The sequence below is a fragment of the Notolabrus celidotus genome, chromosome 11 (genome assembly GCF_009762535.1).
Source record: "Notolabrus celidotus isolate fNotCel1 chromosome 11, fNotCel1.pri, whole genome shotgun sequence".
NCBI classification, from domain to species: Eukaryota; Metazoa; Chordata; class Actinopteri; order Labriformes; family Labridae; genus Notolabrus; species Notolabrus celidotus.
This window is the reverse complement of record NC_048282.1, coordinates 27,759,887-27,787,537: the sequence shown is the minus strand read 5'-3', so window position 1 is coordinate 27,787,537 and position 27,651 is coordinate 27,759,887. Positions and strand designations below refer to the sequence as shown.

General features: G+C 39.3%; 1 protein-coding gene and 1 long non-coding RNA gene across 5 annotated transcripts in view; one reads left to right on the top strand and one right to left on the bottom strand.

Moving 5' to 3' along the window:
• The window catches only part of LOC117820909 (metabotropic glutamate receptor 4-like), a 175,706-nt gene that overhangs the window by 57,590 nt on the left and 90,465 nt on the right, over window positions 1-27,651 (bottom strand). The window contains exon 2 of the mRNA XM_034694856.1: window positions 20,951-21,167. Within this exon, the coding sequence (XP_034550747.1) occupies window positions 20,951-21,167 (217 nt within the window). The remainder of the gene's footprint in view (window positions 1-20,950; window positions 21,168-27,651) is intronic.
• The window catches only part of LOC117820910, a 158,610-nt gene that overhangs the window by 60,423 nt on the left and 70,536 nt on the right, over window positions 1-27,651 (top strand). For 2 of the 4 annotated variants that reach the window (XR_004632871.1, XR_004632873.1), the window contains exons 2-3: window positions 1,169-1,227; window positions 2,032-2,095. This is a non-coding gene — a long non-coding RNA (uncharacterized LOC117820910). Of the gene's footprint in view, window positions 1-1,168; window positions 1,228-2,031; window positions 2,096-4,307; window positions 4,342-27,651 lie in introns of those variants that run through there. The other 2 variants (XR_004632870.1, XR_004632872.1) reach the window with 2 other exon arrangements.

Here is a 27,651-nt window from a genome sequence, read left to right as displayed (position 1 = left end):
TTTTGGCAAACCAGTTAAGCTGCTGCTACTTCCTGCTGCTGCCATGATGAAAATAATGACACCACGTGTTTCACTTTTAAAAACTCACAGACGGCTCGGTTAACAAGTTTGAGCTACCACATACGAGCTAAGCATACAGGTGCAGCTAATCCGACTGATGTCAGCAGGCAGCTGCATTACAAACACAAGCAAAGAAATGTGTGAATCACCACAGACCTGTGGCTGCAACTAAGTCAGAAGTTTACTACAGTGCTTGCTTAATGGGTGGCATGTGCAAATCTTCTCCTGGTGATCCACCTTACTACTTGTTTGGGTTTCTGTCTTTTTATTTAGTTTCTTGCAGCAAGCCTTGAATGCAAAATAATGCAATTTTAAACATATGATTAAAAGGGCATTTAATTGTGTCACTTTGTCCATAATGACCTGTTCATGGACAATTTGTTGGGCAGCATATAATGTATAGAATAACAATGCTAAGCCTCAGTGGTGCTATTATAGTTCATTTTTTAAAAGCACTCTCAGGTGAGATCAAAGTAATACCAAAATAGATTTAGAAAGCATTAAACAGGATAAAATATTAACTATTTAATTTTTGTGATTAATTGTAGTTTGAAATGAATTATTAGACAGACCTATTGAATATATAAGCATATTCTAACTGGCATTAGTAGACACTTTTTTGTTATTTTTTTAGTTTTGGCATTTTCGCCTTCAATGGATAGGAAAGCGCAGGAGAGACAGGAAATGAAGGGAGTATCAAGTGGGGGAGACCTGCAGTGAATGGTCAAGACTGGACATTGAACCTGCAACCGCTACGATAGGAACTGTATAGCCTCTGTATATGGGCCGCATTCTTAGACCGCTAGGCCAATGGCATATCAGTAGAAACATTTCTTACCATCATCTATTAATAAGACTTTTATATTCAAAACAAATTGTGTGTCGTTCAACCTCTAAAATGTCAACAAATTTAAACAAATGTAAAACACTCATCTCAATTTTCAAAGCTGAATGCAATTTCTTCAAATGCGTCTTTGTCCAACCAGCAGTCCACAACTAAAAACCTCTATTAACATCATAAATTACACATTATTTTTTATTGTATGTATTCATTTTTAATTGTTTTATTTATTTATTTATTTATTTTGTCTGTCTTGTTTTTTTCCAGAAAGGGTTCCTTCACCCAAAATTGGCTTTATGGTCTATCGACAGTACACCCTTCATTATGTAAGTATTATTTATACTGTTTGCCTTTTAATGTGGTGATGTCAATTTTTTAAAAGAAATGACAAATTAAAGCAGAGAATTCTGAAATTTAAGAAGCTGGAACAAGCCAACAATTTATATTTCTACATGAAAAAATTGTTTTGTTTTTTTAAATCAAGTATCTTAGTAGTAAACCATCACTTTTCTTTCAGTTGACTCAATGCTGACTAAACTAAATCCTGCAGCTCTTGTTCCAGTCTTTAAAATGTGTTACTTAAGAATAACTAACAGACTCTGAGCCTCTACATCACAGCTGATGGTATGTGTCCTGTAATTTTCATCTCTCAGTGAATCTCCTCTAACATATAAACAAACCAGTAATCAGCTCAGATAACATTATTTTTTCTGATTTGTTTATTCCTTTGAGAGCTCAAAGTACTCTTCCTCTGTAAGCTTGCTTTGCTGAGTTATTGGGGGAAAGTAGTGCTGCAGAATATTTGAGTTTCAAAGAAGCATAAGATGAAACAAAATGAGAGGAAGCAATTTTCTGGCTTGCCGTGTCGTCGTTTCTAATGGCTTCCAAATGCACTCATGGGGGGCTGCTCTGATGTTAATGAGACAGACATCTGAATGGTGATGTGTGGAGTCACATCAGATAAAGAAGACTGCCATTTCTGTGATGCAGCATCTTACAGTATATGTTTACAGTAACATTAGTGTGTCATCCTTTCTGTTCAGACTTTTCAAAGTCAAAAAAACAAACAATGTAAAAGTAAGGACCTTTATCTTCCAGTGCAATCAATAACTGTAAGATTATTTATCTAGTTTCAGCTGTCTGCATCTTTTCAATCAAGATTTGCTGCATTTCCCTCCGATGACACCGGGAAAGGTTCAGCACATTTTAAATTCAAATGAATATTTAGAAATTCTGAAGATGACCTTTTCAGTAATGATTTCAGAAATGACTGTATCGTATTTGACCCTGTTAGAGGCGGCCTGTTTTACATTTTCGACAGCTAAGCTGGAAAACGGGATCCGAGTGGGCGTTCGGACCGAAAAAACAGCCCTGCCTTGAACAAATGAGAGGGGGCTGCGTTGGCTGGGGTCGGATTGATTCATGTAGCATTGTTGTGATGAAAACTGATGCAGGATGTCCGGTTTGAGTAATAAATCCATCAGTTTGAAAGCTCATCATACGTTAAAAAAAAGCACTGAACTGCTGTTTGTAATGTACCACAAGGAAGGGTGATACTGGATCATTTTATCTTGTCATATTGTCAAAATATGAAGAGCTGCTGTGTCCAAGATAAAAAGGATTTCTGTTTATGGGCATTGGCCACAATTGCATGCGTTGCAGTCTTCCATTAGTCTAGCCATATGCTACATATCCATCCATGTGTTTGAAAGCTTGAGCCTGGTCATATGCATGAGAGGATACATATTCAACAACATACCGTTGCTTTAATTTGGAAGCAATATGCAAAAGGCAGCCTGTAGTTCTAAACACTAAAGAAGTGGAGCTATCTGAAGTTTAATGACCAAATTATAAAGTTTTGATGTCAGGCAAAACATTTTTCACTTAAAATGGAGCATTTAGAAAAACATGATGCAAGAGCTGCACATTATTACAGAAATATTAGACTGAGAGAGCTATGTGTATCAATTTGAAAAATACCTTCACCGAGAAGAGAGGAAATCAATTACAAACATCCAACTCGCCTTTATTAACATAAATGTTTAGAAGGGGAGCGATGAAGCATCAGTAGTGCCCCCCAAACAGGTGCTGTACTCTGAACTGGCTGCTAAATTGAGTGTTATGAACTGCGGGGGTCTAATCTTTGCTCTCTGAAACGAAAAACTATCCACTCAAGCTTGTATTGATGACTCCGCTAACAAACTGTGAAAACATATATGAGTACACATCGGGGTGAAAGTGGAGTCGCACTCTGGACTCAAAGTTGATGGATCAACTCCAAGTATTTGTTGGCATGGCTATTTTCTTAAGCCAAATAGCAACCAGTCGTGGTATTACATCTGTCAGCAACTCTGCCCTGATATCAGCTCGCTTTAAGTCCCTGAGGGGAATGGACCCCGCTCTCTGTTTATCCCCGCTGTGCAGGAGGAGGCTCATGGGGGGGGGGCAAGAGGGCAGCAGAGACAGCACATGTTATTTTCTACATGTTATTTATCCGACCCTTTTCTTGCAGTGAGTGTCAGGCTGCAAATGTGCAACGCACCCCCTGTAGTGCATGTTTACTGAAACCACAGTGGGTTTACAACAAAAACTGTTAAAACGCTCACTGGAAGTGGTTACTGGTTAACAGCCGATAACTTAACTCACTATGTGTGTTCTTTAGAAGTGTCTCTGTTATAAAGGTACCACTCATTTTTTCAAGCATTTATCTTTCAGTTCAGAGAAACAGAACTACTTATGAGACATGCTATGAGAAGAAATGTTTATACAGTGATGTCTAGAAGCATGCACAAATGGATTTTACTTTCTGAACAGATCACGGAAGAAAACAGTGAAGCTAGATTTAAAATGCTACTGAAGCTGATCTAGAATATTCCAAAAGATGAGTTCGACCCCAAATAAAATTATTCAACATTTAAATTATTGTTCAGCAACTTGACCTATTTATGTTGGAATTTTATGTATCCTTCTATCCAACCCCAACTTTGTCAAGGCAGATGGCTGTCTAACATGAGTCTGGTCCTGCTGGAGGTTTCTGCCTGTTAAAAGGAAGTTAGTCCTCGGGGCTGTAACTAGCTAAATACTGCAAGGTGCACTGCTCATGGTGGATTAAGATGAGATCAGACTGAGTATTGATGGGACTGGATCTTATCCTGTCTTGATGTTGGGTCTTTTTTAATAATTTAACATAGAGTACGGTCTAGACCTGCTCTGTTTGGAAAAGCGTTTTGGGATAACGTTTTTTGTGATTTTTTTTATTACTATTATTGTTGTTGTTTTCATAACAATTATATTTAAATGCACTGTCACTACTATAAAGCTAGAACCCAGGAAGAATAGCTGTTGCAATGTGACAACTAATGGGGATCCTTATAAATTAAACTAATCTAAACATTATCATTTACAGAGGTTTTAGAAGATAAGCGACAACGACAAGGATTTTTATAATGCCCTCCATCAAGATTGATTCAGCAGTTCGAATAAACATATTTAATGTATTTATCAGTGGTATCATGTCACTGTGGTGACTCTTTTCTGTGCTAGGGTCTTCAATTAAGCAAAAAGAAATTGAATATGTGTCACACATTTTGACTTTCAGAAATCTTTTAAGGTTGTTGGGCTCTGTTGGTCTTGCGGTTCAAGCACACAAACCCTTATAAAGAAGCTAATGTCCTCATTGTGGCGGTCACAGGTTTGATTCCCAGCCTCGACCACTTGCTACATGTCCTGCCCTGCTCTCAGCTCCCCCCATTTCCTGTCTCTCTTCAGCTGTTCTGTAACTTAAAGGCAAAAATGCCCCAAAAAAATAAAAAATATAGATATTTTAAGGATATAATCATAGAAGAGACGAAGATGTAGTTTTGTCATAGTTGGAGTGGTAGTAATGAATTACAGTGAGCACTGTCAAAAAAAAAAGCCCATTAAGTTATAAATAACAAATAAAATACATTTAAGGATGTCAAATTAAAAATGAAAAGTTGTTCGCAGTCAAGCTGTTCCTTTAAAAGTAGTCTTGAAAAGATTTTTTTTTGAAACAGCACTGTCTTCCCCACCATGACATCACTTTAGAAACTATTATTTCATCTCGGTGTGTAAGCACAAATGTGTCCGTGCTGGAAGAAGTGCAAAAAGAAATCCAACTGTGTCCTATTTTCCAGCAGCTGTAGAGTACTGGAGTGTAATAATCAGAACGTTTTTACAATCTGACCCGAGGACAAGCTCTTCACATACAGAAAAGTAGATAACTCTCTTACACTCTAAAGAAGAGAATGTTAACTCCATGCTATTGTCAACCATTGAAGCAGTGTAGCTGGAGAGCATGTTGACTATTCACTTTCTAGATCGGAGTAAAATAGGTTCTTAAAAACCAAGTTTCGAGGCGACAATAAATTAGATTTCAGAATGACTGACATTTTCCTTCAGAGCGCAGATGATTTATAAATCAAAGACAGGCCTCTGAGCGCTGTGAAATGAGCTTTTCTGCTCTGTGGTGAAATGACTTACCTGACATGCATGGGACTTTCCTCTTACCGAGGAAAATCCACATATAGCAAAGCTCTTAAGATTAAAATATCGTTAAACCTCAGCTGAGGAGTTGAAACTGCTTCCAAGACAAACATTAATGTTGCTCTCTAATCAGGCGTGGGTGTGGGTGAAGCGCGAGCTGCAGGGGGCCTTGAAATGCACAGTCTCACATTGCCAAAGAGCTGCTGAAAACCTCCCTGCAGGTACATTTGCTGTCAGACTGTCAGGCTCCATTTGTTACCTTCAGTAGCTGGCATACATTTCTGACAGGGGATGAGTGAAATAATGGTTGACACGCTGAATTTAAATCTCTGTTTACATCCCCTGGCACATCCCAATACTTTCTTTATCAGTGCCTCGGACGTGATAAATAGCATCTTGTTGTTGTCGGCATTCTTCTTTGTAACCTGCTGATACTGCCGGGAGCGAGTTGTGTGTGGTCTCAGACAAAGGATGTAACATTATTAATGGTCAGGAGTGTCTTTTTCTCTATCTAAGATACTTCACATGGTCCCCTGGCTGTATATGGTCCCTTGTCTTTTATGTGAAGAACCGTAGCCAATGAAATGCTATGTGAAATAATGAGCCAAATATCGGCTCTTGAATGAAAGATTGTTCCTGTTTTGTGTTAAGTGTAACATTTGTAGTCGTTGAACTAAGACTACCTGCAGGTGGGCCTACAGAAAGTGCACAAGCATTATTTCCTGGTGTGATAAATTGGTTGGCTTTGACATTTCACATCTTAACAAGCCAGCACACTTTGTTACGTAGTGCCCTTTCAAAGTTGAGTAAAAGAAAAATAATGTAAAAGAAGATACCATGCAAATTTTGTCCAAACAATTCCCTTAATAATAATGGAAAATTAACAATTCTTAAAAACCAAAAAAGGACCAAGATAAGGCCGCCGCACTCACCAAAGCTGTCCCCATGATCTTAGACATGTTCTAAAATCTGCATGATGATGTCAGTTCCTGTGAAGCAGGACTACAATGACCTAAGGCTGGATGACACTGTACGAATTCTGTCATTACTTTCGAGTCACACGACTGATTTTGAAGTCAGGCCAAATTTCACCCAAATTGCGCGTCATTTACTGTGTAGTTAGGGACAAGGGACAATCAAAGCCGGATCAGCTGCTCTTGACCGGTTGGATACATTTCTAGCATGTTGTAAATTTTGGTAGTGAATGCTTCATTCTACAACTTACGGTCATATTACACACCCATATTTATTTATTTAGTGCTTAATCTGTCATTACCAACCATAATCACACCATGTCAACCTGTCACTACTGAAACATTTTTAATACTGCCTGTAATTACTGCTATTTACTCTAAATTTCATTTGTAACATTGTATATATCTAAATTGTATTCTATCTTTACTTATCTACTTTTATTTTTACTTATTTTATTTTACTTATTGAAACTTCTTCTTGATTGTACTTATGTTTGGGTTGCTGTAGCAAAGGAATTTCCCTTATCTTATCTTATCTTATCTTGTCATCCTCTTTAGTGGTAAAAACATGGCGACAAGCTGACTCCCTATTTTGAGTCTTTTTTCCCCTGATTTTGCCTACACAAATGCTACAAGCATGCTAGCACCATGCTGACACACTGTGTGACATGTACATTTATAATATACATATTCACACTGATCGGCCAGAATATTAGGACCCCCTGTGCAATCTAATAATGTCCAATAGAACACCTTACCATACTGTAGATTCTACCTTTACACAGCTTCTACATTTTCAGCTTTCGTTGTCACGTCAGAAAGACGTTTATTTATGATCTCTAACTTCATCTTCCATGTTTGGGAGATTGAAAAGGAAACTTAATTACCAGTTGTCAGAGCTCCATCCTGATTGAACACCTCAAATGTGAGAACTCAGCTTAAGCTTGACAATCGGACCGTATAGCGTGAGCACATAAACGTGAGCTTTGTTCATAATGTAAATGAGTCACTGGTATAATAAGAGTTCACTTCTCACCATGACATTTATACAATCCTACACTATATGCCCAAGAGACACAACTCTGATGGTGTGCCAAAGTAATAGTTATCATTGCAGCCCTTGAGGCTAATAATAGCTAGCACACAACTGTGGAGAGCTATTAGCACTGACAGTTTGAATCACCTTCAGTTATTGCTTAACACCCTTTGACTACTTATCCTAAAATATATATTAGCATTTGATCTTGTCAAACAATCTGCTTTTTTTCCCTCTCACATCAGAGTGGGACCACAGTTCAGCCTGGTTTATGCTTCTGCACTGACCCTACACAGCAGTGGTCTACAAGGATGTGAGCACTACGTACTTGTGTGTTGATGTGAAACATTAACATTATTTCCAAACTTGTAGCGAGTGCAAGTTTGATAATAGTGAGAACATGAAGTTTCCCCTCATGCAAGTGCTGCAACTTGTTTTGAAAATAGATCAGAAGTTAAAATCCTGGAGTCTGACACTTCCTGAAGTACAGGGGAAAAAGCTTAAGAGTCGAACGGCAATGTCAAGTTTATTACTTGATATATATAAAAAACAGTGGTTGAAAAATGTATGACAGATTTATGTCAGATATAATGAGTTCCATTTGCTCAAATATGAAGATTGGATCTATTCGTTTTTGGGAATCAGTGTTTCTGTATCAATGCATTGGAATATCTTTGAATGTAGGATTGTTGATTGCATTAAACAAACTACTGTGATACATCACTTTGATGTAGATTAAATCATGTTCACCTTTTCCTTCTTGTTTTCAGCCCATTTATTCTCAAGTGTCTTTAAATCATCGACTAAAAAGCTGAATGATACTTGTCTTCCCTGAGAAGGTTGTAGATAATATATTTGTGATTGTGTCAGTGAACTCTAACAGCCCTGATGTTTAGTTACATATTTGAAGAAGAATTTAAGTTTCTCTCTGCATGGGTTCACCTCCTCATAACAAAACACAATTCCCAGCATTGAATTTCAAGCAGCAGACAAACTGCCTTTCCTCGACCCTGTCCAAAATCTGCAGCACCAGCAGATTGTACCAAGGTTCACATATGCCCCCTCAGCTGCGGCTCGACCCAACTACCTGAAGGTTCATCCACTGTGTGATGAAGTGTCTTCACCTTCAATATTGCCTCTGGCAAGCCCCAGGACAGCTACCTGCAGAGGCCAGACCAGCCTTACTGCACAATACTTCTCCAAGAGACAGTAATGAACAACTCTCAGAAAAAAATGCTCCTATTTGTTATATTGATATTGTGCCAAAGTAGCGGTGTAATCTCCTCTAGCCCTCAAAGTGGATAAGGTTACATATTTTTCCTGATAGAAAAATAAAACCTTCAATAAATCACAAAAAAAGTTGTTCAACTTCTAACATATAATATCTGTTTTGCACATGTTGCAGACAAGCAAACCTTCTCCTAATCAAATGTCACAGATAAAACTTCATAAATGTCAACTTCATACATTTTAAACAAGTGGAAGATTACATGAAACATCAGCGAATAATTTAAAAAGCAAAGCCACAGGTAGAAGTTTTGTGTTCTGAATAAAGAGTTTCAGATTTTCTGTAATTCAGCGTTGGTGAGCGTTTGTGACATGATAGAGATAAAGCACATTATGCAAATAGCAGATCTGTGTCTTGACTATCGTTCTCTCTCTGAACACCTGCAGCTAAAACCCTTCATTGATTTTCAAACTGTCTGAGGAACCGAGTTCCAGGTGGTTGAAAAGGACATAAAGCAACCCTTGGAAATGTAGCTGTGACAGTTTGAAAGATATGAAACCATTTGCAAAAGGCTGCAAACTGCTAATCATACAAGGTAATGAACAATGGAAGAAAGACATTTAATGCATAGGGAGAACAGCTAAATGATGGAGCTGAAGGAGGGGTGTAAAAAGAGGTAATGGATGTAAAATGTTACTTTTGGGTGTTTCTGTTCCGTTTATGATCAAATCAGGACAAAAGTTGAATAAGCACTGTGTCTGTTAGATGACATAAACTTTGAGTTTCTTCTTTTCTACCTTCTTCTTTCGCTCTATCAGTTTTACTGTACAGAGCCGTCTGCAGGTGAACCGCTCTGTGGCATGTATAATGTCAGCAGGTGAGCAGTTCAGGGGTAATAACAAAGACACAGGTGGCTGCACAAAGTAAAATTCACTTAGCGTCTCTCTAAACTCTCAGAAGCCTCGACGCTGCATTCATCAGGACTCAATGAGGCCTGAAGCGGGAGGAGCAGCTGTCGTAGGGATACACGGGGATTTCCTGTATTTGACATGTTGAGTCAGGGGGACATGAACTCCTGCCTTCCCCTCCTTGTTTCTTCCGTTCCCTTCTTTCAAAGCAAAATCGAATTAGAATAATGAAGCACAATGGACAGGAAGTAGTGTTGAAATGCTAATTTGCATAACACTAACATCTTATTTACTGAATTCTATTAAAGCTGGTCTTGCCCCTGCAGAAGAATATGGCTTTAACATGAAATCAGTTCATTACCCAGACTTTAGTGCTTTGTCTCCATATTTGTAATATCGTCTAATAGCTCCAGTATCATGAGTTAATAAGGTGAATTTACATAATAAGTATCATGGCTATAAAGCACATTTATAAGTATTACTGAAAACTCTTCTTCAGACTTTTTTTTTTCACTCCGCGTTTGAGGTTAATGAGTATTCAAATCATTCCTCTTGACATTTCCCTCATGACAAAGGGTGCAGCACGCAACCCTCGTTTCGTACATTTGCATAATCTCCCTGTCATCCCTGTGCTGCTGTGTGCTTCCTCTGCCCTCTTCCTCTGCCTTAGCTGTCACTTCAAGAAGGAAAAAAAAAAGAGTGATTAATTACGATTAGGAGTTATCCATCCAACTAATCTTTGATGCCAAACTTTAATTGTCAGTGTGTAGGTTTAGGGAAAGAAATCAAGAGAAGACACAAACTGAAGACAGTTATTGAGCTCCTGGAGGACTCATCATGGGTCTAATTCCTCCAACACTTTAATTTGAAAGAGTGTCACAATCTGACTCTGTGAAATACCCTTAATTTGATTACATACTGGGTTATAAAAGGAAGGTGTGCTTTATCAACTACAAAACATATCCCTCTACTTTTTAGAAGGTGGGAAGAGAATGACACGGGGCGTCAGGCAGCATTACAGGAGAGGAGCGTGCACTGTCTAATAAGGACACTGACGGCACAGCAGCTCTTCACCGAGAAGAATAAACAGAAAATCTACTGAGGGAGCAACAACTTGAGCGGCGAGGACAACAGCAGGACATCACACAGCAAAACAGCTGTTTCCCTCTTTTCTTGTGGTTTCTTGTATTCATCTTTCTTAATTATACATCAGTTTGAATCCAGAGGGGCAGTCTGATAGATGTTATGACCCAGATGAAAATATATATCTGCTGTATTGCAATTCGTATGCTTAAATTCTGAGCCTGGCACAATTTGGAGACCAATTCAAGCAGGATGTGAATGCGGAGCTTGCATGGTGTAGCATTAAACATTTAGGCTTTTCTTTCATTCTCTGCAGCTTCTCTTCTGAGGATCCTTTTTCTGGATCTGCCGTGTCGTCGTCCAGTGGAAAGAAAAACAAGTGTAGAGGCAGAACCTCTCTTGTATTTAAAACAAAATTTGTAGTTTGACCAACACCATTTTTTGCTTGGTCTGTATTTTTGTAAGCAATGTGAATCCTATCTATTGCTCAGATTGCTATGCACATTTATACAGCACACGATCAAGATGGTTACAAGAAAGTACAGACTCTGGCTTTAAACTGATCCAACATTTTAGCCCCTACAGTGCAAGATTAAAAAAATATCAATCTGGGTCTAATAGTTTGAGGGTTTGTTGGTTAACCACTGTGATCCAATCTGATATGCATCAACAGCAGTTGGTGTTCTATCACAAATTCATAGTCATCAGAGGATTTACCCTGACTTTGGTAATTCCCTGACTTTCTCTTGAGACATATTTTTGCAGTTTTGCTGCGCTGTCTTCACAGCCATTGCAAAAATTACAATGAAACTTGCTTCAGCTATTCTTGGTCCCCAGTTGACAAACCATAATGCTTATGATAGTCCCTTAACTTTAATTTTGTGTCATCATGTGGTGAATAGTTTCTAGTTTTTCATTAGGTATCTTGTAGGGATGTCAACAATTAATTGAGTATCGATTAACTGATTGTTAAGAACCTACTCAAACACACTTTCTTGTGTCGATTTTCTATCACGTAGAACAAACATCATGTGGTCTCATATTACACTCAGCTATCAGGGAGATGTTTAAGTTCAAAGCACGTTTCGATGTGAATCAGCTTACTGAAGGTGTTGCGCACAGCGGAGACGCTCAGCTGGGGGCTGTGGCTGAGTGACAGGTCTCAACGAGCGCTTTTTTCTCTGCCGCCGGACTGATTATGACCCAGTCGCGCTCCCGGCTGACACCTGACCGCATTCATATGCTGATTTTTCTCAATAAGAACGAGTAGGCAGAAAACTGGACACTGTGAGTCTGAAATATGTTTCTGTTCAGTTCCCTTGTTGAAATTTGAGCCTTTCCTTATATTACTGTGTCCGGGGAGATTATGAGCCTGCTCCACAAGTTGATATTCAGTGTGTTTAATATTATGAACACCTCAATACGATCTGTAGCTGTTCAATACTGTCAGTTATACACATTGTGTCGTGAAGGAAAATTGGATTCAGGTGAAAAAATGCATTTGGCATTGTTTTTGACATGGAAAGCGTTTACTTGTTTTTTAATGATTAATCGATAATTGATTGTTAACATTTCCAAAGATTGATCACAGAAAATACTTGAAATTTACATCCCTAGTATCTTGGCAACTATAGAACATATTTAAATACATTTTGTAAAACCTAGTCATGGTCCCATGTGGATGAATCCCTATGACTGAGTTATTCCCTCACTTTTGCTTTAGTGCCTATATACAGTTGAGAGTCATGACTTATGCCAAGGACATACACTTTCTTTTGTCTGTTACAATGGTCACTATGTCAGATTAGGTGACCGAAGAGTCATAAATTTGTGCCATGACTTGATTGACAGACATGAGAGATTACACAGTGGTGACCAGCTGATCATTACGACCAATGTTATGATGTTGGAAGGAAAATTGGCCCAGCAATCAACACCTGGAAATGCTACCCAGTCACTCACAAGGTTGTTGAACAGTGTCCATTTCCCGTCAACATTTCCTTTTTTTCTCAGTCTGTCCAGGTAGTCCCTTGTGAGACATCATAAAGGCAGGGATGTTTTTTTCCAGAGCTCGACAAATTTTCTCACTGTCTCATTGTTCCATCTCGCAGCTCCAACTTCAATCATTCTTCTTTCGCTTCGCCATTTCATTTGGGGGGTTTTTATGCGTACAAAGCACTCTTTGTTGTCAAGCAAATATGCTTTGTCAGGAGTTCTTGAAGTATCTCAGATGTGGCCTTGAATGCCATTCACTAGGTCATGCTACACATCATAAAACGATTGATTTTCAGGGGCTGAGGCGTCACAAAAGATAGATGCCATAGAGTTCAGCGTCAACGATTGTTGTCTACCTGAACTTGTGTGTTGTGTTGACTTTTAGTCTGGTGCTACTAAGATTAAATAATGAAGTATTTGTATTTGCAGTTTGGCTTGCTTTACAAAAAGCATTACACTTGCATTAAACCCATAGCATGGCTGCACACTCTAACTGAGGTTATGACCTTCTCAATCAAGAAAATGACAACTTTTACAAACAGGTAATTAATTTTTAATTGTGATAATCATGCTATAGTTTAAATCACTGGTGACTTAAAACTAAGTGAACATAATTAAGGCTTCACAGTCAAAACAAAGCTCCTCTGGAACAACAGAGAATTGGCAGCATCTTTGAAAATTCCAGGCCCCTTTTGAAAGCACTTGAAGATGTTTAAACATGAAGTGTAAAAACTTTCTTTTCAGAGCAGAGTGGGCATCTTTCAGCCTTTAAAAATGGCTCTAAGAAAGAAACCAGAGAACAAGATTATCTCTTATCCAAAGAAACGTTGAGCATTTTGAAAGAAATCCAGTGCAAAGCTCAGCTAAAAGAAAAAGAAAGAAAAAAAAACTAGATGATGATAATTCCACCTCTAAATGACATATGTTGGCGCTGATGCATCACTGCATTGTTATGCTCTGATTCATCACAGCTGAGGAACACATTATAAAAAAAGCTGTTACAATTCATTTTGGAGGCTGATACGTGGAGAATAAAAGCTTGGCTTTTGGTGGTGTGAAAAGGCGTCTAAAATGAAAACTGAGGAAGACTTTTTGTCAGACATGCCATCTGTCACGAACACATTGTCTTTGTTTTGAGCTTGAACATTCATTGCGACTCATTTGAACGAACAGCAGAGTGGGAAGCGTGCAGTATGTGGGCACAGTGGGCGCAACACAGTCATTAATGTTTTTTGTCTGTCTTTTAAAGAAATCTTTTAATCCATCTTCACCCTGTTCAATACTCTAAAAACAAAGTATGCAAGCTGAAAAATGCGCCCCTGCTTAAATTTGTTAATTGTTATTCTTACCCTGCTCAGCTTGAGTTCAGGTGTGCTCCCAGAAATACTTAAGGTTATTTGCAACCTTCCTGTGAGATATCGACCGCCTCAGTGCCAGATTATTTCCACTCCATGCTTCAGATACCCAAGTCCAACACGTCTGATCAAATACAGGGTAAGTGTCCAGCTTAATTCAGTTTCCACTTGAAAGCCCAGTGAGTGGGGATCAAATGATACCAGATACTCTCGCCACAAGCACCTTGTGTCATGGGGCATCTAACACAACCTCTCAACACTTACTACTCAGAAACCTCCCAAGACAAGCTTTTACCTTTCGAAACGATTTGACCCAAAACAATAGGATTCGAAACAATTACCCTGAAAAAAAAAGGATGCACTCCGTTTGGACCATTAATGGTTTGTTTATTCACTGTCCCCTTGCCAGGAGTTAAATTGACAAACAGTAAGAGTTGTTGGATATTTGAACAATGAGAATATTTTTTAAATGTTAAAACTTTGCAATTTAATGTTCCTTTTAAAGACTAATTGGAGGAAAAATGTAAACCAAAGTATTGGGAACCGAAAGCCAAATTAAACATCATACTGTCCCTTTATGAGCCTGGGTTAGCTGTAGACTTTGCATCATTGAATCCATCCATCACAGAAACACCAGCTGCATTCTGTTGACATCTAGACCTCACAAGCATACGGTGTGTGAGTCAACACAGCAGTCAGTCTGTTTCTTCTTAGCATTAGCATCTTGGGGGAAAATGTCTTGAAGAAGAAATGAAGCACTGATCTCAAAGATGGAGTCCCAAAATAGAATAGAAATACCTCCCACTCTTGATGACTTGCTCTGCTTTGACAACATTGCTCCCGTTGTTGGTTGTATTATTTACCAGGTCTGTTGGGATGAGCTTATAGCTTGTGTGGGCATTCTGTTAGCAGCGAGAACCACTTACAATATAAGTGCTTATCAACCACAATATATTCTATTGACATGTTCTATTGAGATATGATGTATTGCTTGAAAAAGTGCAGTGTTTGTCAGAACTCAATAAGTGAGGTCCTTAGCATGGCTGTGTGGAAATGTGGGGAAGATAATGACAAAATAATTAAACCAGAAGCAGTGTGGAGTCACCAAGAGCGACTGTTTTTCAACAAAACAATACAATTCTGTCCTTCAATGAAAACAGTGAACGTGACAGGAACTCCTTCAACACAACTTTTATCTTAGAGTAGTAAAAATGATAATTTTTTATTTACTATCTCTTATCAGTTTACCGACCTGACCTTAAACCATAGATTGTATACATAATGGAAGTAGTATCTGTTACGTCACCCATCTGTTTCTACAGCCAATCATCGGCGGGAGCCATATTGGAAATGCTGAACTCAACTTAACTGCTGTCGAGCAAGGTAAAGAGGCGGGCTTTGAGCCTCCTAGCCAACAGCTACAGTGTTCCCACCTGTCAATCAAGTCAGCTGTGCCTCTCATAATGGAAAACTGGCAATCTTAATATCTTCGAAATTGCTGCATTATGAAAAATTCACCCCCCATACAGTGTATGCAGATCCATCCATGAGCCAACATGTTTATTTCTGCTGTAAAGATCGTCTTTTTGGAATCAGTGTGTATGCGGTTTCCGGTACTTCTGGAGCCAGCCTCAAAAGGACACTCAAAAAAGTGCAGTTTTTATTGGCTTCAATTCTCGTTGCTGCTTGCCTTAAACGCATCACATTGAAACCTTTTGTCGCCTCATTCGATTAGCTAACTAGATTTGAACCCATTGATTTCAACACAGATTTCAATGTTGGATTACCATTTTCACTAACCAGATATGCTACAAAGTTGGGTGTGATTACCACGCCTGCTTTGGATGGGGTTGGAGGACGAGTGTCCTGCAGCAGCAGCTGGAGTTGACGGAGATTTGAACTTGAAAACAGTTTTTGATGAGTCATTACAGAATTTGATGAGTCATTATAGTTTCCTTGGACGTGGAGCTTGCCCTTTCAGTAGCTTTCAAAGTTTGGCAAGATTACCATGGCTGCTTTGAGTGGATTTGAAGGATGAATGTTCTGCAGCAGCAGCTGGAGTTGACAAAGTTTACTAGTGTCCTTGGATGTGGAGGTTGCCCCTTGCAAGAAATTATATGCAACACAAGCTGTTTCTCCAAAAGCCTTCTAGACACTTTTCGATGTATGTTTGTGCACCAGTGATTTGATTGAAATGAAGTGACTTGACTTGAGACGTCAAAGGACTCACTAGACTTGATAGCTCAATTAATGAGCTCAAACATTATTAGACTTTTGGAACTGGGCTTCGGTCGCCATCCCTGCTCAGTTTATTAAGATCAGCTCATGAGAAGTAAAAATAGGACCACTGTGGCTGAAGGTGGCTGAGTCTGCAGCTCAGTGTGGCCTTTTGCTGCTTAATGAGATAGAACATTTGGCCGCTTCTGATCTGGCTGTTCTACTATGTGAGCAGACGACTGCAGAACCCATTTAGCAGCCAAATACCTGTGGCTTTTATTTTGACAGAGCTGCCTGCTTTTCAGTCTCCCTCCTGTTATCAAAGCCTGAACTGAAGGATAGGACCAGAGAATCAAACGGTACGTCAATGAGGTGTAAACAGACATATGTAAATGTGATTCCATGAGATGTCAGACTCAGAGGGGCTGCAGACAGACTAATTTGACAGATATTTGTCCAAATTTAGTTTTGCAATTTTTAAGCAGTAAGAAGAGCGTGGTGGTGATTGTCTCTGAACAATGATTTTACATGCAAGGCTGACATTTGTTTGCCTGACATGCTGTCTTTAAATGTCAGGTGGTTAAACAAGTCTCAGGGAAATGAGAACATGTAAAATCAGATGAAAACATGTTGTGCCTCTCTTTTTCTAAATATTGCGAGTCCTCTGAATTATTTATAAAAGCATGTATTCTCCAAACTAGCAGCCCCCTCTTCTTGCAGTCTTCATGTCTTATCAGTCTTATTGATATTCAGGGAACGTTGATCAAAGCAGGCAGTGATGAGGCTGATGCGATTTACATACTCAAGCTGAAGGGTCAGTTAAACATGGCCTCGAGTCACACTGTACTGTATTTCTCATGTGATCAATATCACTCTAAGTCAACAGACTGCCATTGGTTGATTGAGTTGACTGTTATAGGCTGTCTTGCCTTTTTAAAGAACTGTATTGTAAAGCTACGTGTGTGTGTGCTGCAAAATTATTGATGTTTTCCTAGAATGCCTGAATTTGTTTATTAATGTTTTTTTTCTTAAAGCTATGGGCAGACATTTGTTTTTAAAGTAGTTTTGTAACATTAATTGACATTCTCTGAAATTTCAGAAAGCATTCATTAAATCAAACACTGGAAAAAAAAACAGAAAAATATCTGGAATATTTTGATTTTATATATTTTCTCCACTAGCTGACTGTAAGTCTACCATTATTATTATTACTTTTTTGGGTGAGTTGCTTAAATGTTTTGGGGTTCACCAGAATTGTCCTTCTCCTCATATAACTATTGATATAGTGTCTATTTCTGGTCACATCAATGCGAACTATTCAGATGCTTATACATGTATTCACTGTATTTACTAGAAAATAGGACAGGTTTTCTCCCTTGAAAAACATCTAAAAAAAAAGTGTGATCCTCTGAGAATTGGGGTTTAGTAATTAATTGTCCATATTTGTTACAACAGACAGTGCCACTTATCTGTTAAGCAAATGAATCCCTCATGACTGAGGCCAGCTGTGACTCAGTGCTATGGAGCCAGGGGGGAAAGATGAAGAGACGTGGTGAACACAGTCACTTAAAAAATAGGAGAAGTTAACCAACAGCGAGGCATTTTTAAGATCACAGTTATCAATGAGGCAGGCAGTAGAAAACTGTAAAACAGCCAAGAGATATAGTGTCAAGAGGGGTAATGTCCGAAGACGTGGAGCCAGAAAAGATTGTCTTATAATCCCTGAGAGTATGCTTCTGTAAAACAGATTAATGGTATGCCCATTAGAAGATGCATCATCCATCCATTAGACTGCAGGTTGTTTTGATTTTTATGGTATTTAAATACTGATACCACAAGTGCTTCATTTACACATGTGACAGTATTCCATCTCAATCTGATAATTTAATTTTAAAAGGTGTTTTTTTCAGTTTTGCCAATCAAGATAGTTTCCTCCATAAAACCGAGATTTGATCTTCTCTGAAAAGAAGTCTTCTCTGCTCCACTTTAGCTTTTTGTGATATTAATTCACACACCTCCAGTTAACAATACATGACATGAGGACTTGATGCAACACACATGCTGCAATTCCCCTTTGGATGCTTACAAAACCTTTCTATTTCAGGTTTGTGCTCTGGAGGCACGCTTTAATATGATATGACATCATTGAATGCAATAAGAACCCGTCACACCGTAAACGATCTCTGTATCTGGAGATAGAACAGGTGGGATAAGGAGAAGGTTTGCAGGGCTTTAAGCATTCATGACTCAGTTAGGGCTTGATTTAATGAAAGGCACTGCAGAGTTTAAGAAGGAATGCACTGGAGGCACCTTCAGGGATTCTTCACCTGGTTCAGAGTGAGACGTTTTGAGCAAAAGAGAACAGCATCTCCAGAGACATCTGTGTGTTGCAGGTGTGAGCTGACAGGGTGACTGAGAGTCTCAAACTGCATTAAAGTTACTTTTTTGACTTCTCAATGTCAAAAACAGCTTTGTTTCAATGTGTTTACCTCTAAATTGAAGTGTTTTCTCCAGTATTCCAATATTTTTAAACCTGGGCCCTCTTTTATCAACATATATAAGATCTAGATGACTAAGAGGTACAAACAGCTTTGGAATTGATCCAGTCAATCATCTCGGCCTAGAGTCGAGTACTGGCTTCAGCATAAGCTTTTGGGGCGTGTAGTGCTGGAAGGGTCCTTTTATACCTTTCTCCCTATAGAATCCCTCTTTCAAGCGTTAACCCTGGTTCTTCAAAAAGAAACAGAGCTCTCCTTCAAGGAAGAGATTGCTTTGAGGTGTTGGGTTAAGAAGAGAGAAGTTGCAGGGAGGTAGCAGGTGAAATATATGTGAGAGCTGGAGAGATTATTTTGTCTACTGGGAATATATAAGACATGGCCTGGACACTTTTTGTGGCAAAACCTTTGAGTATTTAAAACTATTGTCCTCTTTATATCCGTCCTTTTTGTGGAAATCTATAAATTCTTAGAACTAATATTTTTAAGAATCGACTGTCTAGATACTTAAACCACGAAACAAACTACCCAGTCATACTAAGATTGTATTGTTGTGTTTTTACTCCCCTCTGTATGGTCTGTCAGGCAAATAGACAGCTGAGTTGGACAGACTTTGGGGGCTCTGCAGGAGGCTCTGCAGAGTGATCTGCTGCTGGTGCTTCTCCAAAACGACTGGTGATGGGCAGCAGCTTAGAGCTGGCAGCAAAGGAAGGGGACACAGTGGCACAGAGAGTACTGGACATGTCTGTAGTGATTACATCCAGCTTTAGAAAGGGTCAGAGGTCAGGCGGAGTGTGTGCCGGCAGCAGCGTGTGCCAAAAAGACTGTATTCCTGACACTGTACTACTGTTTTCTTATGATGCTCCAGGTTATCTGGGTAACCTCATTGACACGCTGTCACTACTTCTCAATATCTGGAATTGAGATTCAGTTTCCTTCACTTACCTCTACTGTATTTAGAGGATGCTACTACCTTCTGAAGATAAAAGTTTGTAGCTCATGGCAGAGTTTGATTTCAGTATGAATCATATCAGCTACATGTATGCAGCATTGCAGTCCAAGACCGATTGTCCTACTGGGAGATTAAAGGGCACAGTATCCATTTCACACTGCACTCTATCATATGATATCCTATAGTATCATATCATACTGCACTGAATCCTATTGTATTGTATCGCATCATACTGTACTATATAGTATTGTATTGTATTGTACGGTGTTGTATCATATCACATCATATCGTATCGTACTGCAGCGTATCGTATCATATTGTACGGTATTGTATCATATCGCATCATATCGTATCGTACTGGACTCTATCGTACCATATTGTATTGTATCGTACTCTATTATATCGCATCGTTTTTAATCGTACTGCACTGTATCATACCGTATCGAAACGTATCCTACTGCACTGTATTGTATCGCATCGTATTGTATCATACTGCACTGTATCGTTTCGTATTGTATCGTATCGTACTGCACTGTATTGTATCTCATCGTGTTGTATCGTACTTCACTGTAACGTATCGCATTGTATCATACTGAACTGTATTGTATAGAATTATATTGCTATCTACCTTGCAAAGTTAGAACTAGCCAGCTCAAAGCGCTTTGGGACTGCACTTTCAGACCAAAAGTTTTGTTCCTGACAACATGTGTTAAAACAGTAACTCCCTCTGTTTTGAATGTTCAAGTTCACTTATGTAGTCGTCGATTGACAACAATTTTACTGTATTAAATTAGACTGATGATAGATTTATTCCTTTACAAGCACAGACCCTGAATTCCGTATTTCCAGAGTCATTAAAGTCTTTTAATAAAGTGACCAGGCCAAAAACAGTTTTTTATTTTTATATTGGCTAGCTTTCAAGTAATTTGAGCACTATTACAAGATTTTCTATCTGCTTGTCTAGTTTCAACAACTTATTGCAGTTTTATTTGCCAATAGGAGCATACAAAAACAGTGTTAGTCATTTCTGAATATTTACTTCATTAAATCTAAGTGGATGTTTGCCGTTCAACACAGCGCTGAAGAGACTTCAATTCCCCTTTTCAAATACCTACCCTTAGATTAGGTTTGGTGTTCTCCTGTGAAGTGTTTTCAAGCTGATCAGTAAGTTTCTAATTAAACTGGTGTGTTAATGTTGTGAGTATTCTTACTGGATTAAAAAAATAATAAAACACAATTGCTCATCCAGTCAAAGGGAAACACTCTAAGTGGGTCTTGTTTACAGAGCGAGAACACTCACCGTCTTCTCGAGACTTTTGAATAAAAGCATCAACACCGCTTTCCCCGTAGTTTCCCTCTGAGGCCACAGTGGAGACGTAGTTCCAGCGCATAGCTTTGACAATGTCCACCATGGCCTGGGCCTGATAGGTGTCTGGGGGCACCACCCGGGAGAAGAAGTCATAGCGGGTGTTATCACTCAGCTCTGGAGCTGTGGAGGCGTAGCTCACCTGAGGGATCTGTGAAAACAGGGAGATAATGAAATGAGGGATGTGTCACACAGTATATTTACATACATACTTTGAGTAAACTAATTATACATTCAGCAGGAAGGCTCCATGCAGTCTCATGTAACAAAAAACACATTCCTGTGACAATGACACCTAACATCTGCCTTGATCTCAGCAGCTCCACGGTTGTTATTCACCCTCCACAGTTGGCACTCTGTTACTTTAAATAGTCCTGATGATCACAGGCTTAGCAAAAATACTTTCTGAGAAATATTTCCCATACCAACAGCAACAAGCAACACTAATCTGTTCATGAATTCTCACTTGTCTCCTGCAAAAGATGATCTGCCTCCAGTGCTGCAGTAATACCCAGAGTTCTAGTCAGAGATCACAAAGCGAATTATTGTTTAATGGGAACGACTAGAAACTATAAATACAACCTGATAGTGTTGCTTGGAACAGTTTGAAGAAAAGGAAGAACCAAGTGAGGTGAACTCTGGAGGGATAACTAACTAGATGGGATGGAAGTCAAACTTGTTGAACTGAAGTGACTTTATCTCAAAATAGTCACTGAGAGAAGTCCCTGCAGTAGATGGCGAGTGCAGTCTTCAGAGTTTGGCTTGTCTTCACATGCTGCTGTTATAAAAGCTTTAACTCCCTCTGTTCTTAGTTTAACTACAGAACTCTGCGAGAAGCTGCCTCCAGCAGGAAACTCTTAGTTGGTGTGTAATCTCAGCTTCTGCTTGCTCAAGTTATTTCAGACTTGTGGCTGTCGAAGCTTCTGTGATCATCCTATGGCTTCTGTGCCGCACAGTTAGGAAGCTAACTGACCAGATTTTATGATGTTCTGTAATGTGTTTCATGGTTTAACTTCAAATGTGGTCACACTTTTTTCTTTTTGCTGATGCAATATTTTTTTGTCCTGATTTTTCATGCTTGATATCTCCCGACAGTAGATGAAGAAGGCAGAGTGGAAGCTGCTTTAAAGGAGAAAGAGTTAGACTGCATGAGTCAGTGTATTAGTGTGTATGGGCCAGCACTGACTACCTGTCCTCAAACTGCTCCTGTCTCTTTAAAAACAGGTCCTGCCTAGTCCGATAAAAAAGCAGCGTTTTTATACTTAAGATACAACCTGCCAACCTGTCACAGGGCAAACATGGAAAGACAGACAACCATTCACGCACACACTCACACCTACTTGCAATTTAGTGTAACCAATTACCCTGGTGAACATGTTTTTGGACTGTGGGAGGAAGCCAGAGTACCCGGAGAGAACCCACGCTTGCACTTCACAGAAAGGCACATGCCCGACCGGGGATTCAAACCAGTAACCTCACTGCACCACCATGCTGCTCCTCACTCAAATTGAAAAAGCAAAATCATTTTCAAGGGAATATTTGGTTTAAATGAAATAATAACAAACCAAAACATTGCATCCCATGTAATCAAATATTAATGCTTTGTCAAAGCCCCATTGGGACTCATAATGATGCCTTTGTCATGGTCCTGTTGGACTCTGTGACGTCACCCATCTGTTCCTGAACGCTGTTTTGAAGCCAATTGGCGGCGGCAGCCATATTGGAAATGCAAAACTCAGCCAGGCAGATTGTGACTTAAAGAGGCGGATTTTGAGCCTCTGAGCCAACAGCTATGTGTTCCCGTCTGGGAGTTAAGTCAGTAATGCAAAAACTCATAATCTTGATATCTTCTGAACCGTTGCGTTACAAAATAATTCACCCCGCGTACAGTGTGTGCCGATAGAGAGATTAGCTACGAAGAGCCAAGCCGTTTTTTGAACCAGGCTGTAAACATGTTTATTAATGCTGTAAAGATAGTCTTTTTTGAATTGGTGTCTATGTAACTAAACATTCTTGTGCATCTCATAAAGACACTTAAGTGTACCTTAGGTCTTTAATGTAAATGTACAGTTTTCCACACAAAGTACACCTCTGTTCTGTGTATGTGTCCTAAATTCTAAATAATACTCATGGCAATTAATGTTTTTTAAAAAGAATTGTCATGTGGATGACAAGTGCATGCAATGTCGCTCATCCAGTCTGTCAAAGCACCTCATATGAATACCACAGCCTTTGATCGTCTCCACTGAGATAAAGAGACGTGTGGATTGGGAGGAATAAACCAAAATTGACCCTGAAAAACATCCTAAACCTACAGCTTTTGGAACAACATGAATGTGTTGCAGCTAAAACGATTTGGAACTCTATTTTTCAACTTTTCATCAATCTGAATTTGCGAATAAACGCTTTGGGAAAAAGTTCCCCCTTTATGTTGTGTACATCTAACAGAGGTACATCAAAGTAAACTTCTTCCACAAACAGTCCACTTTTATCAATATTTGCTCCAGTAACTTGCAGACACGCTGCTGTGGAGGTGATGCCGTCCCCTCCTCTTCCCTTCACTTCACACAGCGGCGGTCTTTGATGTGGTTGGCTTTAGCTCTGCCGTGATCCAACCACTACTGCGCTCCCTGCTTGTCTCTGCAGCCTGTCTATGGAGCACAGCTGTTCAGTCTGCACCCATGACCCTAACAACTCCTGAAACTCAACACCGACTTTCTCTCTGCCACACAAGGATCCTCGTGTCCAAGGCCGGGTAACACCAGGATGAGGGCGGCCAGCGCAGCACTTGTAATGACCTCCCTTTGTGTTGTTTTATTGTCACATTTGTAGAGTTGCGCTTCACTGCAGGCTTGGCTTTATAGGAAATGACTTGTGGTGTGGCAAACATGCCAGTCAGACACAGCCTTGTTAACTTGATTCCCTTTCAAACATGAGAGGAGGCAAAACTGGGAAATGTGTGCATGTGCTAATGATCCATGGTCGTGTTGCATGTCAGCCTCTTGGACTGATGCCTCTCAGTTGTCCCAGACCGTCACACTGAGCTGTGTCCACACAGAGTCTCTGTGTTGGCCGTCTTGTTTTGAGCTAAAATAGCTCTCACAAATTGCACGGCTTCACGAACTGTGAGCACTGGATGACTTCGATGTTGGAGGTAGACATGCTTCATGCACGTCTTCCTGTGGGATGCACTTAAAGACACAGGCCCTGACAGGGTGTGTGGCCTGTGTTGAGTCTGCGCCCTGAGGACTGGCAGCAGTCAGCTGACTTGTCGATTTAACACCTGGCTGTGACAGCCGGCTGAGGTAAACCTGACCCCTGAGTTTGCTCACTTTATGTGCGCGTTGGCAGTATGCAGAACATTTTTCACTTTAAATCTGTGCTTCTCTCCTCCTGGATGAAAAAGAAAAGTGTGAACCTGTTTTGTTTTTTTTATTGTTTCTTTTCACACTCGTTTGACGTCATAGGGCAAGATCTGGAGAGTGAAAACAAAGTGTTGTTCAGAGTTGTTTGGTAGGTGTTAATGATATCTTGTTTAAGATGATTACACTGCTCTTGCACTTAGTGAATGTCAGCTTTATAGGTATGTGCTCCAACTACTCGTCCCCTGATCTCTGCCTGATGGGGACATGCTGTTTTTACTTCATTTAAGCTTTTTAAAGAATGACTTACATCACTTAGAGTCTCTGCAGTATCTTTTATGTCATCCTTTAAAAGGGAAGGAATGCTCTTTTAGTGGTTATAATTTCTGGCAACATGTATTTCAGCTGCTGATTTTCTGGGATATTTATGCATTGGTAAAATACTGAAAACAAGAAAACAAGTCGAGGTCAGATTTTTTAAAATGTGAAGTTTTTTGTCAGCAGAATCTTGCTGGACTCAGAAAAATATCTTAGTAAATGCGTCTCTCTGGTTTTAAATCCCTCTCTCTTGTTGTGTTTTTAATTCTGCTGCTGTCATGTATTGTATGGTGCTGCCGTGACGTGTCTAGTTCCATATCTGCCAAATAAGTGGGAGCTGCAGTGATTCTTCCCTGTGTTGTATTTTTCACCTGAGGGATTTTCTCTGCAGCAACAATCACACAATTTCAGCATTCTGTCAAGAACCGGGACAGGCAGAGCTTATCGTGTTTATGTTGGCGAGATTTCTTGCTCACTGGACGAAGCCGATAGTCCTGAACAGTGTGCTTCCTCTAATAGAACACAGTCACTTCTTAGCATTGACTCAAGAAATTAAATTCCACTGCAAAAGGCCCCTCTCTGATCTCCTCCGGGAATCAAAAGAAACAGGGATTGGGAGGAGAAATAAAGACGTGATGTGTTTTTGTAGGGAGAATGTGGCATGTGCGAGAGATGGGAGAATATCTTGGCAGGGGTTCTGTGTTTGGAAGCTGCTCTGAATTCAAGGGGGCTCACCATGCTCTCAGCCAGATTCAGTGGTAAAGATCTTAGTAGGTTGTTCAAAAATGTTCTTGTGGCTGCTTTTTAGTGAGGCTGTGTGCGCTTACCATCTGTTCAGGCTGAGACTAAAGCAGCTCAGCTTCCTGTCCTCTGTTGTGAGCTTTTTTCACCCTATCACTTCATACAGAGTCTACCAATATATTGTGTTCCCCTGAAGTTTCTGAAAGTGCTTTAATCTGCACCCCCTCCCTCCAGTAACATCCCTTTAATTGCTAATGGGCTTGGGAAATATGCTTAATTGCTGTGATGCGAGTCTCAAGCAGATTTTTGATGCAGATTTAATGTTCAAATCACTTGCTTTAAATAACTGCGCCTTTTAAAATATTCAATGAGCTCATTTGGCACTGCATCAGCGGTGGAGTAATGATGCTCATTAGAACTGTACAGAAATAATATACATCTGTACTGTATGCAGCGGGAGAGATATCAAAAGCTTTCATCAGGCTCTGGAAATGTTTTGAGAGATACTTCCTGAAAGTAAGTTAGCAGTATATTTTCAATCTGTGGGGGAAAGAAGCTCAAGGTGTTGCATGAGCTTCCTCTGATGCACGACTGCTTTTACTGTACCTGAGATTTCATCACACATTTCACATTAAACTAAGAGAAGAAGTGGCTGAGGTATATGTGTGGTCGTATTCAGTATTTAGCACAAAGTGTTCAAGGCTGAACAGTGTCCACTAAGCTGGACAAGCTTTGGATTTCTAAAGCAGAATGCACGAGGCTGCAGGAAGAGTGATACAAGGCTTTCGAGAATTTGGTCTGAAGTTCTTTAGCCTTCAATAATTTTCTTTTATACAGTGGAAGGGTGTGAATACTTATGTGCATGCAATATTTGAGTGTTTTATTTTTAATTAATTTGCAAAAATTCTACAAAACATTTGTCACTTTTTCATTGTGGAGTATTGTGAAGAATGTTGAGGGAAAAATGATTTTAATCAATTTTGGAATAAGGCTGTAACACAACAAAATGCAGAAAAAGTGAAGGGGTCTGAACACTTTCCATACCCACTGTGTATATACTTTATTGTGTCAATATTGTTCATTCATAAGATACATTTCTCAATGGTTCAAACCATTATAAAACAATGTTTTTTGTTGTTGTTTTTTTTACTGTAGTTTACCTCCACCCGTACAAGATCAGAAAATAAAATATAAACATAAAAAGATAAATAAATAAATAATATTTATAACAATAACAACAATAATTATAAGAGTATATGATATTATTGTAACAACAGGTTGGTAAGTGTGAATATAATAAATCAATACATATATTGATTGATATATAATATATATAATACATACATTTCAATAAAAGCGCAAAAGCAACATTGTGAGAAATGAATAAACATTGTATTGTTTGTTCTAACCCAGGTTATAAAATTGCATCCAAGCAAACAATCTAGTAATGGCTTAGCCTGAGCTCCAATGGAAAGGAGTTTGTCATCAGCTAACAACATTATTTCACAGGATTGCAGGTCCTGTCAATTGCATCAATGCCGGTGTGCTCTGCTTGTCCTGCTCTTTATCTAGCTCTTGAAAGTTAGCATTCTAGAAACTCGAAACAAAAAGGTTAAGATCAGGTTCACATTACTCACCATTCTTGTGAACTTTTAGTATAACTGTTAACTGAAGGGTGAACCATGAATGAAATGTATCTTTACATTCTTTGCCACTGTCCAAAAATGTTTCTCTAAAGTCAGGACCCGCTGCAACCTACCAAGTGACATGCCGCCCACCTCTACTGCTTCATTTGAATTTAGGAGTCTCAATGCCTAGTCTTCAATATAACTGGCTCCTCACAAGGTCTATTTAATTCACCTCTTTGTATTAATGATTTTGGCGTTATAAAGGAGAAAAGTTGTCAGTAAGTGGCATTGCAAGCTCAGCTCGCTTCCCCAAATTTCCTAGAATGTGCTGCACAAGAAGCGGACCACTGTAATGCAGGATGAATGGGAGAGAGTCTTCCACAACATAGTACTTTAGCCAGCTTAGTATCTACTTCACCCTGTTATACAACAAAAAAATAAGCCCTGTTCGTACTGCTTTTATCCCTTTATTGTCAGCATTACTAGACATTTGCTAGCATGTTCTGGAGACTCTTAAAGTCAGTGTTAATTAGCTTGTCATCAACAGCTGGTAAATTCTGAACAGCTGTCATTGTAGCTTTCAGAA